Source organism: Cucurbita maxima, unplaced genomic scaffold (assembly GCF_002738345.1).
Source record: "Cucurbita maxima cultivar Rimu unplaced genomic scaffold, Cmax_1.0 Cma_Scf00020, whole genome shotgun sequence".
NCBI lineage: Eukaryota > Viridiplantae > Streptophyta > Magnoliopsida > Cucurbitales > Cucurbitaceae > Cucurbita > Cucurbita maxima.
The window spans coordinates 1202666-1216405 of NW_019272036.1; the positions used below are offsets into that span (position 1 = coordinate 1202666).

At 36.0% G+C, this 13740-nt stretch overlaps 2 protein-coding genes across 2 annotated transcripts; one reads left to right on the forward strand and one right to left on the reverse strand.

Annotated features, from left to right (window-relative positions):
* Positions 1 to 1458: 1458 nt before the first annotated feature.
* LOC111494719 (COP1-interacting protein 7) lies at positions 1459 to 9896 on the forward strand. The gene is made up of 14 exons (XM_023144685.1): positions 1459 to 1643; positions 1782 to 1842; positions 2179 to 2358; positions 2456 to 2576; positions 2655 to 2706; positions 3845 to 3897; positions 3974 to 4029; positions 4198 to 4350; positions 4457 to 4665; positions 4983 to 6550; positions 7261 to 8136; positions 8746 to 9154; positions 9411 to 9473; positions 9554 to 9896. The coding sequence occupies exons 2-14, from the start codon at positions 1784 to 1786 to the stop codon at positions 9616 to 9618; spliced, it is 3864 nt and encodes a 1287-aa protein (XP_023000453.1). The 5' UTR covers positions 1459 to 1643; positions 1782 to 1783; the 3' UTR covers positions 9619 to 9896.
* Positions 9897 to 10668: 772 nt separating this feature from the next.
* On the reverse strand, positions 10669 to 13368 carry LOC111494776 (putative protein phosphatase 2C-like protein 44). The gene is made up of 5 exons (XM_023144767.1): positions 12881 to 13368; positions 12390 to 12683; positions 11600 to 11855; positions 11202 to 11299; positions 10669 to 11070 (listed from the first exon to the last, which is right to left on the reverse strand). Exons 1-5 carry the CDS (start codon positions 12911 to 12913, stop codon positions 10933 to 10935), a joined length of 819 nt encoding a protein of 272 aa, XP_023000535.1. The 5' UTR covers positions 12914 to 13368; the 3' UTR covers positions 10669 to 10932.
* Positions 13369 to 13740: the final 372 nt, after the last annotated feature.

The following is a 13740-nucleotide window of genomic DNA, read 5'->3' on the forward strand; positions in this document are numbered from 1 at the left end:
CCATAAAGAATAAGGGCAGTTTAGTCATTCCAACAGTAGTTCTTCTGACTTCTCGTGAAATGGAATTTAAATTTAAAAAGAAACCCGAGGAAAATAATATGAAGAGATTAACAAATTAAATTAAAAAATTTAGTCTTACAAGTTTTAAATTTTCTAAATTTTTAATTTTGTATTAGAAAAAAATAATTATTAGCCATCAATTGAATTTTTTTATTTAGTTAATGGTTAATTCTATATCCAATAAATTTGTAAATTATTTAAAAAAATATCGAACAAACCAAAAATTATTAAATATAAAATTGAATAATAAAAAATTTATAAACCTATCAGACGAACCCAAAGTTGACATATTCTATATTTTTTAAAATTAGAAATTTATTTGACCAAGTTCAAATATTAAATCTTTAATTATAATCATTATATATATTTCTTACTTTATTAACATTAAATATAATTATGTGGTTAATTTTAGAAAAATGGGTAAGTATTAATAAGAGTGTGGTAAAAGGGGCCAAATTCGTAAATATTGTAATTAGTGGGGCGTTAATTGTGGAACAAATTGAAATTAAAATAAGGGTTGTTTGGTACTATTGACAAATATTCAAACCCAAATTCAAAATGACACCCACCCTCCCAAAATGTTAAGAAAATGCCAGCCAATCACACGTCACACATATATCTAAAATTCTAGTTCACGTAGCCAAACAATAATAATAATTAAATCAAATAATTGATGCAGTTTTTCTATTTTTATTTTTTAATAACAATCTTTTTTTAGATAAAAATTAATATTTAATTTTAAATTTTAGGAGGGTATAAAATTATGGTTAAGAAAACCTAAAACATAATTGATAGTTTTAATATTATTATTTATACTAATAATGTATACTCGATTTGGATAGCGAGTGAAAATAAGACATAAGACATTTTAAAATTGTATGTTATATATATACTTTTAAATAATATAAAAATATAAAAAAAATTAAAAAGAAATTTGATAATATAAAAAAGTAGGACTAATTTAAAATATAAATGCTAATAATAAATATTTAATAATGTATTGATTAATTCTATTAAAATTTTAAAGTTATATTTTTAATTGTTTTGTATATGTATATATTTATTTGAGATCTCATATAAATATTAGAATTTTTAATTTTTAATTTTGACCCTATTTATAACATAATACTTTAAGCCATCATAATTTATTTGTGACGTTAGGTTGAATCGTTGAATCGTGATTAATTAACAAATTGAAGTAAATAAATTAGGATTAAATTTAAATTATATGAATATATAATAAAATATTAATATTTTAATCTGAACATAATTCAACAAAGATAATCACTCTGACTTCAGTTGTATCACCGTCGGGTTGTCTTTCAACTTTATTCAGTTTTCCAAATATACCCCTCATCTTCTCTCCATTTTCCCTTTCAGCCCAACCAAAAACGGTTCCACTCTCTTTCCTCTCTTGCTCTTGGATTCTTCTGCTGTCGCATCTCTCTCTCTCTCTCGCTTATGGCAGCTGCCATTAAAGCTCATCTTTAGAGCTAAATGACCTTTCTCCCTTAGGTGTCTTCTTCAACCTTTTGCTTAGAGTTTAGAGCTCATCTTTTGCTGGCACAAACCTGCTTATTTCGGTATGCTCTGTTCTTTCGACGATTGGTTTCTTTCTCCTGTCCTTCTACTTCTTGTTCTGATCTCACAGTTACGGCTATTTCGTTTGTTTTTGTATTGTACTTGTTGAGTTTTGTTGTTCTGATTGTTTTCTGTCTCAGCAATGAAGTCCTCGACTCAGCTTGATTTCGCTACTTTTCAGCTCACACCTACTCGAACAAGGTTTATGTTCTTCGCTTATTATACGAGTTAATTTACAATTGTTAGCCAATGTTCGAAGAATTAGATTAGATGGCTTGCTTTTGATTTGCTGTCTATTGTTCTGATGAACTTCTTTGTTTCATTCGATCCGCCATGCCGCGTTCTATTTTAGAAGCCGATTCATGATTTTAGTGTTACTTTCACGTTGATTAGTTCTTGGTGCATAATATCCTTTTCGTTTTATTTTGTTGAATTTTGTTAGGATATTGACTAACTATCACCATTTTCTTCTAGGTTTTTTGTTTCATAGCATTTCTTTTTAAAATCAAGTATTTATTCCTTTCATTCACATATCAGGTGTGATTTGATATTATCTGCAAATGGGAAGTCCGAGAAAATAGCTTCTGGTTTGTTGAATCCTTTTCTTGCCCATTTGAAGATTGCACAAGAACAGATGGCCAGAGGTGGTTATTCCATTATTCTTGAGCCAGATCCTCACAGTGATAGAATATGGTTCACAAAGGGTACCATGGAGAGGTTGTATTTTTATTGTGAACATTTGCCTTAGTATTGAGTTTTTTGGGCAATTCATGTTAGTAGATAGTCATATACTGATGAATTTTGCCACCATTAGGTTTGTCCGATTTGTAAGCACCCCTGAAATTTTGGAAAGGGTGTACACTATTGAGTCAGAGATCTTACAGATTGAGGAGGCAATTGTGATTCAGGGCAACAGTGACATGGGGCCTAATGTTGTAAGTATATTCTAGCGTATTAGTAACACTTAACATGTTGACATAAAATCCATCTTTCAATCCACTTTCATCTAACAGGTAGATGACGAGCAAGGAAAGCCTACAAAGCTTATAGAAGGTGCCACCGAAGGTACTAAAATCAGTGGAGGCCTGTAGAATATTTTCTTTCCTTTTCTTAACATAGATTAGTTTCTATTTGAGTTGATCTCTGATAGGAATGGCATTAGAAATGTTATGGAGGTATTAAAGATATGTTAGCAATTAGCCTAGGAGTTTGTTAGGAGAGTTTTGTTATAAATAGTGTAGGTTAGAAAGGATGAATCTAGGTATTGACTAAAGTTAATTTAGGCTTGAGTTTCCTCAAGGGAGAGAGGGTCCATGTTCTTCAAATTACTTGGTTTATCTTTTATTTTGCAATATATTGTTGGTTATATCAATATCCTGGTCTTGGATAATTTGGATAATTTGGATAATTAGAATATTGCAACACCCCAAGCACATTGCTAGCATATATTGTCCGATTTGGTTCTTTATGTATCGCTGTCAGCCTCATGGTTTTAAAACCATGGAATTGACGACAAACCAACGTAGACAATATTTGATAGCGGTGGACTTGTTGTTACAAATGGTGTTAGAGTTTGACACTGGGTGGTGTACCAACGAGGATGTTGGGTCCCCAAGGGGGTGGATTGTGAGATCCCATATCGGTTGGAGAGGGGAATGAAACATTCCTTATAAAGGTGTAGAAACCTCTCCCTAATAGACGCGTTTTAAAATCGTGAGGTGGACAACGATACGCAATGGGTTATAGTGGACAATATCTGCTAGCGGTGGGCTTGGGTTGTTACAAATGGTATTAGAGCCAGACAATGAGCGGTGTGCCAGCAAGGACGCTGGCCCCCAAGGGCGGTGGATTGTGAGATCCCACATCGGTCGGAGAGGAAATCGAAACATTCCTTATAAGAGTGTGGAAACATTCCCCCTAAAAAAACGCGTTTTAAAAACCGTGAAGTTGACGGCTACACATAACTAACCAAAGCGGACAATATCTGTCAACGGTCGGCTTGAGTTGTTACAAATATAGTCATTTTTCCTTGTTCTTTTTTCTTATGGTGCTTCTTTTTTCTTTTCTTCACTCTTTTCTTTTTCAAAACATTTTTGAATATGAAGCTAAAGTTCTGTTAACTAACTCAATATTTATGTGCCTTGCATACTATGCAATTTTAAAAATAAATTGATTCATGAATGAGAACACTGGTTTTTAACAGCAAGCAAGTCTCTTCTGGATGGTAATGAGGAGAAAGCAATTGTTCTGTACATGGTATGTGGTACTCAAATATGCTCTTTAAACAACTTTCAGTTTTTTATATTAATTTTCTTTGTTTAAAACATGTCAGCCAGATGCGCACTCACTGGAGACCAATGGACATACAGTGTTAGAGGAGAACTCGAAGTACATACCATCTCTAGTCATTGTCAATTACCTGCTAGACTCGAATAGATTTGTAATATGATCTACTCTATGAACAATGGCTAATACTCATTTAGTTAAGGGCAATTATCTAGTGAAGATTTATGACTTTTGCTGCGAGTACTTTTAATTTCATTTAATCCCTTTTAGAGCTCAGCTTCTGAAAGTCCTGGAGACACGCAAAGCTATGCTTCAAAAGGAGCAAGGAATGGCATTTGCTCGTGCTGTTGCTGCTGGTTTTTACATTGATCAGATGTCACCATTGATATCATTTGCCAACAACTTTGGAGCCTCACGATTGATGTATGCAGAGATTCATATTTCCAGCTATATAAAAAAAGCATTATGTTAATGTTTACATCATTTTTCTTGCAGTTTGTTAATGTGAATTATTTGCTGCAAAAAACAGGGATGCATGCGTAAAATTCAAAGAACTATGGAAAAGAAAGCATGAAAGTGGCCAATGGCTCGAAATTGAAGCAGCAGAAGCACTATCCAGCAGGCCAGATTTCTCCCCTTCCATGACTGCATCAGGGATTATACTTACAAGTATGACTGACAAGCAGACAGAATCTCAAATTGAACCATCTTCAACAAATAAGGGGAATGCAATTGCAGGTGAGATATGATGATAACATTAGAAATCTGACGGATTTTGGTTAAAAATGTCTCGTAAACTGAAATCTTCCAAGTTATAGTCTTAGACTTGGAATGTTCATGCGGCATCATTATATTTATGAAGAGTAACAACCATGTGGCTAATTTTTAGTGATAGTCTAATCAAATTACAATGAAAGCTGAACTCAGAGCCTCTTGGTTTTGTATCAAATCCGTGCTCTTAGAAACTCTTCATTTATTATATGTGCTTTATAGAATGTTTCTCTTACTCTTCTTAATTTTGGGTTAAAGGATTTTTTGTCCACTTACTCGCCCAGATGGAAATCCGCCTATGATATACCAGTCACCACCAGGACACCAAGAGTATCTTCCAGGGCAGTATCCTCCTCATATGTACCCTCCCTGGCCCATCAATTCTCCTCCAGGTTCATTACCTGTCTTCCAAGGATATCCCATGCAAGGAATGCCTTACTATCAGAACTATGCAGGAAGTAGCCCTTTCTTTCATTCGCATTATCCAGTAACAGAGGATTCTAGATTTGGTGACGGTAAGAAAATGGGAGGAAAAAGGCATTCCATGGAAAGTGGAGATAACTCCATTGGACCAGAAACATGTAAGACGAATGCTTGGAAAACAAGAATGCCTGATGATGCAGGATCAGAGCAAGAAGATTCAGAAGATCAGAGAAAAGGTTGTCGATTAGGTAAGAAGAAATCAGGCGTGGTTGTCATCCGCAACATCAACTACATTGCATCGAAGAGGCATAACTCATCAGGCAGTGAAACGGATTCACAATCTGAAAGTGAAAGTGAAGAAGGAGATTCACAGGTTATTAGTCCAGAAATTAAACACAAGAGGCCTAATCAATCCTCTAGGAGCAAAGGAAAGCATCTAAATTTTGGGGATCAATCAAACACTCCTGCAAAAACTGATTCCCCTGAAGCTGAAGGACATTGGCAGGCATTCCAAAACCTTTTACTTCGGGATGCCAATGAAGAAAAACATCATGCTGATCAAAGTCTGTTCACCATGGAAAGGGAAACAAAGCAGAAAAGGCGACAGAATAAAGTTGGTGATGATCCATTAGTTGCTCAGGGATGGAACAGAGATGAAATCCAAGAAAACGGTACTATGGGCATTGATAAAGTTGGTGGAAGAATCAACCGTGTATCAAGAGCATCAAATGATGAATTATTAACTTCCAGAAGAGATAGTCTATCAGGGCATAGCCATATGAATGTGCAGGCTACAGAACTAGATGGAGGAAGAAATGGCTACAGGAGGCCCGGTAGTGATGATTTTGTGGTTTATGGACAAAAGGGTCAAAGTCACTCTAATGGCCACTTGGATCCATTAGCTATAAATGGCTTTGATAATACACAAAAAAGCTATGATAAAAACTCTTCAAATAATTTGGATGGTGGTTCTTACATAGTTCCATTGAGATCAATGACAATGGATGCAGTTGGAAAAGACGGTAGAAGTGCTGTTGACATGGATTCTGAGTTTCCATCTTCAAATCATAAGGCAGAAAACTTGTCCAACAGAGTTGCTACCTATGAGCCAGATGTTCTGAATCTGATGCCAAAGCGTGAAGCAGAAAATGATCCTGCTGGTTATGATCCTGCTTTAGAATATGAAATGCAGGTCCATGCTGGATGCGTACCAGCTTCGGATAAAAAAAAGGAAGTGGTAACTGATGTTAAACAAGGGACTAAAAGGTTGGACAAGGATCGAAAGCCAAAAATTACTCCTGATAGAAAAACTGGGGGGCCAATAAGGAAGGGAAAGCCTTCTAAGTTGAGTCCTTTGGATGAAGCAAGAGCACGTGCTGAAAAGCTAAGAGCTTATAAAGCTGATCTCCGGAGATTGAAGGAGGAGAAGGTATTATGTTAAAAATGTTTTTCTTCACAATCATATCTAAGCAGAACCCTGAATCTTGAGTAGTTAAGTGATATGGGAACGAACTATATATCCCGCATGTATATTAATTTTCTTGCAAGTCACGTCCTAGTTGCAGATTTTTTTTTCTTTTCTGGCTAGTTTGTTCTGGATATGTGACTGGTTAGAAATCAAAGAACTCCACAGTGATATGATATTGTCCACCTAAATTAGTCAATATGAGACTCTCTCCCAACCCTCCTCCCCTCGAACAAAGTACACCATAGAGCCTCCCCTGAGGTCTATGGAGCCCTCGAACAGTTTCTCCTTAATTGAGGCTGGACTTCTTTCTTTGGAGTCCTCGAGTAAAGTACACCCTTTGTTCGACACTTAGTCACTTTTGACTACGCTTTCGAAGTTCACAACTTCTTTGTTTGACATTTGAGGATTCTATTGACATGGCTAATTTAAGGGCATGACTTTGATACCATGTTAGAAATCACAAAACTCCACAATGGTATGATATTGTCCACTTTGAGCATAAGCTCTCATGGCTTTGCTTTGGGCTTTTCCAAAAGGCCTCATACCAATGGAGATGTATTCCTTTACTTATAAAAATCCACGATCTTTCTCTGAATTAGCCAATGTGGGACTCCCTCCCAACCATCCTCAACATAACTATTCTAATATCTTCCTGGTTTTTTTCTATCCAGGAGGAGGAGGCAATAAAAAGAATAGAAACTTTGAAGCTAGAGAGGCAGAAGAGAATTGCAGCAAGGGGTAATAGCACATTGCCCTCTCAGCAAACTAGAAAGCTATTGCCAACAAAAATGTCACCCAACTCTCAGAAAGGATCAAAATTTAGTGATTCAGATCCACTATCATCATCTCCTCTGCAAAGGTTCCCAATCAGAACGGCTTCAATTAGTTCCAATGATTCCAACAAAGCTGCAAAACCCAGCAGATTGGTTGGTGGAAAGCAATCAGCTGAAAATAGGTTAACTCAATCTGTATCTTCATTAGCTAAGCTCAAGAAGGATAACAATGATGCTTCAAATGACAAAAAAGTATCCATGGCTCGTATTAGAAGATTATCAGAACCAAAAATGAGCACCAGCGATCATGCTTCTTCCATCAAGATACGGACCACCGAGCCAGCATTAAAGGCAAAAGTAACTAAGGAGACAGAGAACAAAAAAAAGATACCTAATGAGACTGAAAGCAAAAAGAAGATATCTGCTATAATGAATTTGGATAAGATCAAGGCTGCAACTCTTCCAGAACTTAAAATTAGAACGCCTAAGGGACCTGGCGCTACAATTGGCAACTCAATAGGAACTGAAGGTGCTTGTGCTTCCATGGAAAGAAACACGGCTGAAGTCTCACATCATAATGAACTGGATGACAACCCTGTTGTTGAGAAGACTGTTGTTATGCTAGAATGTGAGAAGCCCTCCATCTGTACAGGAAAACCTGATGTCCCATCAGATTTTTCTGCCACCAAGGCTTTTAATTCCCAAATTGAAGTGTCCTGTGTCAATAGAGAATCCATCAAGCAAAAATCACAGGATCAGTTGAGTTCTCATGAGGTATGATTGACTACTGCCTCAGATGTGGAAAGTTTATCAGAGAATTCTTTGAACAGTGTGATGCTTACAGAACAAGTTGAACCCTTAGAATATAAGATTCCTTAGCATTGATTGTAGGTGGAATGCAGCATAATTCTTAGCTCTCTCTCTCTCATTTCTTACAGTAGTTCAAAGAAAAATCATAGTCATTGGAAATGAATATCATTTACTATTTATTATTTTTCCATGATCACTCATTATCGCATGACAATAGTGCCCCCAGAAGGAACAAGAAGAAGAATAAGAAGAGTTTCTTGTAAGGCAAGGCCTACTGCTGATGCATTGGGTAATACTAATGCAGTAACACTATTGGTATATTCAACAGGCCAAACGGTGCTTCAAAAAGATTACATTTGATTATTTTTTTTTATGTACAAACCTCACAATTGCACTATACCGGAGTGCTTTGATTGGTATATGAAATGTCTCCGTTTCTCAATCATTTGATCTTTATCGACTTGAAAAGCATCCTTAATCCTTTTCTTTGACTCAACAGATTTCATTATCCTGCTATCCTGCAATGATGCTATGTTTAATAGACAGCCTTATAAACAAACCTCCTGTGTTCAGGTGACAGCGGATGGTGCAGATCAGGAAGCACAAAAGTTTTCATCTCCTAGTATTACTGAAAGCATATATAAAGCTCCACACGCCCGTGTATCTTCTTTTGAACATCCTTGCACACGCGTTTCAGAGTATGGAAAAGCAACCCCACCAGATTTGGAGAGTGCAACATCAGGCACTGAAACTGCTAAAGCCTATGTTCCTGATTATGGAAACGCACAATTGGCAAAGATTCCTGAAGCATCAGAGAAGTCTGAGGTAAAAAAATCATCAAAAGGGCTCAGATTATTATTAAAGTTTGGGAGAAAGAATCATAGCTCAGGTACAGATGAACATAATGAGGAATCAGATAATATCAGCGAAAATGATTCTGAAGCCAATGATGTTGGGGCAAATACCACTTCTCACAATGAAGGTAACGTACTTATAGAACACATTTTAGTTGTTTGATAATGTCAAGAAGATGACTGAAATGCCTATATTTCTAGTAACAATCAAATACAATTTCTTTAACTATTATGGAAGATTTCTGTTCTTCTGGACTTTTTTAACCATTATGTTGAAGGATGCAAAGTTCAATTTTGACAAAAATGCGGCTATAGATGTTTCCATGTGTATTTTTCTGTGAGCTGACTATATTGCTTTGTTACCCCTTTGTTTGCTGTCATCAGTTCCTACACTGAAAAATCTGATTTCTCAAGACGAAACTCCCACTGCCAGCAAAACTCAGAAGTGTAAGCATTTCCAAAGATTTGACATGTTTCTATTTTCATCATGATTCCGAGATTGAATCCATTTTTTGTTCTTGCTACAGCTTCTCGTGCATTTTCCCTGCTATCACCTTTCCGAAGCAAGAACAGTGAAAAGAGAAGTGCATGACACGCCACAATTTTGTGGTGCTGCTAAATATGTATGTAAAGTCGAGGAACCATCAAGTTCAACCTTGTGTTTTGCAGGGCGCAAGCCTGATTGGGTTATGAAGAACGCAACGGTTTGTTTTTTTATCCTTTTACTACTGTGGCTATATAGAAAAAGTTTTAGTAACGTTATCTTAAACATGGGCATTGTATATTTTACATATGTGTTCCAGTGATGAACTTCCCTGTAGTATCCATTATGGCTTTATTAAATGAAAACCAGTTTCAAATTATGCAACATTTGATCTACTGTTTAGCTGGTTGCAGCCATGACCACGAACAGAAAAAAAATGGTGTCTCATACTACTCAAGGAATGGAGGAACATCTCTTGGGACAAGTCGAATACCTTTCCATTGTTTCGTTTCTTCTCGAATGTGCTCATTCGATCAACGAGATGTGGGACAGACATCAAGCTTGAAATAGGTACTTGTGTTGTTACTAATATGATAATCAATCATCAATTCATAATCATCATAGAATTTGCTGCCTTTTACTAGTAGTTATTTGCCGTTACCTGTTTATGCATATCATTTTAGAAACGGAGCTATTTATGTCCATATGAATCCTTTCATTTCATTCACAGCACTAGAAAATGGCAGCATTTCTCTTACCAGGTTAACAAGATCATGTAATGAAAATGAAAGCTTATCCCCTCCCATTCTTAGGAAAAAGATATTTGATACCCAAATTTTGCACCGTTAGAGGTATGAAAGAGTAATTGCATATGTAATGGCCCACATTTAAATGATGACTAATAGAAGTAGGTAGGGTAGCTCTATGCTTCTTTGCTCGACTTTGACTTTTCATATTTGAAGTGATTATCTTACTTTGGCGTAACGATTAAAATATTGATGAACAAATTATATATTGACTTTTATATTTATGTTAGTGAGTCATTGATAATTCTTTTTATGTTATAAGCATTTTTCTTTTGTTTTGTGGGACATAATCTCTTCTAGTTAAGTCGACACTTCAAATAGGCGAAAAGAGAAAGGGAAAACAATATATAAATGGAAGGAAGAAACATGAAAGTTCTTGATTATTATCATACAGCCTTTTTCTGCGATTTGAAAAGGCCTAACTACTAGCAAGAACCTCAAGAACACCGAATAAAATTTAAGCAATAAGCTCACCAAAATTTGCATGATTTTGGATGAGAATTCAGGAATCAGTTTCAGTAAATACTATATGGCTGATATTTACACAATAGCCTTTATAACTCCAACTGTAAACAAATTAGTAAGAAAATAGATAGGAAGAAAAGGATTGATATATTTAGTCAAAACGAATGACCAAACAAGAAATGTTACTCTTGCTCATTCTTGTGGAGGCCTCCTTCGCCAAACACTCTGCTGCTTCTTGTGGGTCTTCCATGTGTCTTATCAGATTCACAACCTCTTGGTTCTTCATAACCTGTTTTTTTTTTCCCCAAAAAAAAATCTTAATATATGATGTTGCCTTCAAAACTGGGGTTTCATACATTTATTAGGAACCAAGATCTATTCAAGCGGAAGATGTAGATGTTCTTAATCTTTAAATCTTACCTCCCATACGCCATTGCTTCCCAGTACCATAAACTCAGTTTCTGAGTAGACTCTTTTAGTAGCAACCACAATTTCGGAGCTTGTCCGGAGCTTCATTCCTATGAAGATGATTGCTCGAGTTAGTAGTTATCTGATAAACGTGCATACTTGCATTCATATGATAATATTCACTGTTTAGACTTGATCTGAAAGGCTTTCATGCTACGTATTATATAGTCTTTACATGGGACAATTTTCAAGAATAGGCGGTGATACGTGATACGTAATCACGTATCAGTTATAAACTAAGAATATCTGTGATGTGGGATTTTTGGTTGTTTCCTTAACTAATGTCAATTGGGTTTGGAAATGGAGTTCAGAGTCATTTCTTTCCTGAGCAAATTTTGAAGAGAGATTACCGAGAGTTAATCTACGATGCCAATGTTGCTTAGATGAATGTTGATCACAGCTTATTTGATGAGCCACACCATCTTCACACACAATGGCTCTATAGTCCCCCATGCAAGTAATCACCAGTCTATCTCCATCAATTACCAAAACTGAAGCTGATCCCATTCTCCAAGGCCCCTTCCCTTCATTTTCATCTCTCGTCTTTGTTTTTGCACTCTGATGCGCTTTCTTCATTGCCTCTGTTCCCTTCCCTTTCATCTGACGCTGCAAGTCAATATAACATTTCATGTACAAAATAACCTTCAACTTTACCAACCAAACAATAAAGTTAGCTGTGTTTATAGAGCTGAAAACTGTGTGTTTGGAAGTGGAAAAGTTCTTAAAGTGTTCATCCATTAAAAAACGTTCATAGCATATTTCATCCTTCTAAGAGGCAGTGGAATTGAAATCAAGAACTCTCAGCCTCACGATTTTAAAAATGGTCCAGTAAGGAGAAATTTCTACACTCTTATAAAGAATGTTTCATTCTCGGGTGCTCACCACTCTACTACTAGGGAGAGTGTTCCACACCCTTATAAGAAATGGTCCTTATAAGGAATGCTTTATTCTCTTTTCCAATCGATGTGGGATCTCATATGCATCCTTTGGGATCTCATATGCATCCTTTGACCAACCTAACGTGGGACCTCAGATTATGAGCATAACTCATCTTCTAAGAAGTGGTAGGTTTTAAGTCCAAAATTCAACCCTCAAATATACTGAAAGAAGAAAAAAGAACGAGGGAATCTTGAGATATACCTCTTTGAAGTTCCTATTAAAGAAATGAGTTTGCATGAACTTGATGACTTTGTCACCAATTTTAGGATCAAAAACCCCAAAAAACCAAAACTCCACCCCTTCAATCTGCTCTCTCTGCACCACAACTGAATCGTTTTCCGATTCCTCTTCCCAAATACTCGAGCACGACTGATCCGCCACAACGTGATACCCATGGGTCACCGGCGCCATCCACGATTGCTTACTCACCGACACCGATGATGGCCGTCGCTTTTTCCTTGTATTCCTCATCATGAACTTTCCAAACTGAAACGCCTACAAAAATTTACACCATAATCACCCATTTTCAGATTCCCATTTTACAGTCCCTCGCCATTGATGAAAACCGAGGAGAAGGAGGCGAAAATGCAATAAACAGAGCTTTCTAAAAAAACTCCATCAACCAGAGTATTCTGAGCTTTGAAGCAAGAAAGGTCCATTTGAACAAACAAACAAAAAAAAAAAAAAGTTACCTTGAGTTTGTGACGAATATCTTTAAGACCCATCTGCTGAAACTTGAAGAAATGAAACCCCTGGATGAACACAAGAAAAATCAAGCGAAAATAATCACATGGGTCCGTGGGATTTCCCTTGTTTACACTGAAAACAAGAGTGTTTCGTGGGATTTATCAATGGGGTTTGGATTTTCTGGAGCGGCGCTTGAAGTGGTGTTAAGAAGCTGAATTGGAAAAGGGTTGTTGTTTTCTAGGGAGAAGGAGAGGGAGAGAGATTTGGTTAAATCTTATTGAGACTCCATTTTTGGGTGAATGAATTGGCAACATAATTATTAATTGTCTGTTAAAATAAGAAACTGAAAGATGTAAGAGTGAAGTCAAGTAACGGTCTGTTTCAGCTTTTTTTGTATTTTGCAGTTCAGGCAGGTAAAGAGCTTGACGATTTCCCGTGAAAAATATGAGAATGCTAAGCAATCAGCTCCATTTTTCCCTAACAACTTCCTAATCCAAACCCTTTTTTTTTTTTTTTGGTTATTGATTTTAGTTTCTAACGCTTCTATTTTTCCATCTTCAATTTTAATGAAACTAAGATATTAATTTTTTAACCAAAATATATTTCCTTTTAATCCACTCTCTTTAAACAAGAATTCCATTATGATCATCGTGGGAGATGGATCATATCACCATTTGAATCAACTTTCATCATAATTATAATTGTTATTATTAAGATTTAAAGTGGACTAAGAGCAATAACCCAAGTGGGAAAATTCAGAACGCAACCACTTAGAATCTCAATTAATTCTTCCAAATTTAAATTCTAATTAGAGTATTTAAAAGTTTATGTTGTACACTACCATGTAAAGCTTTAATGTTGAATT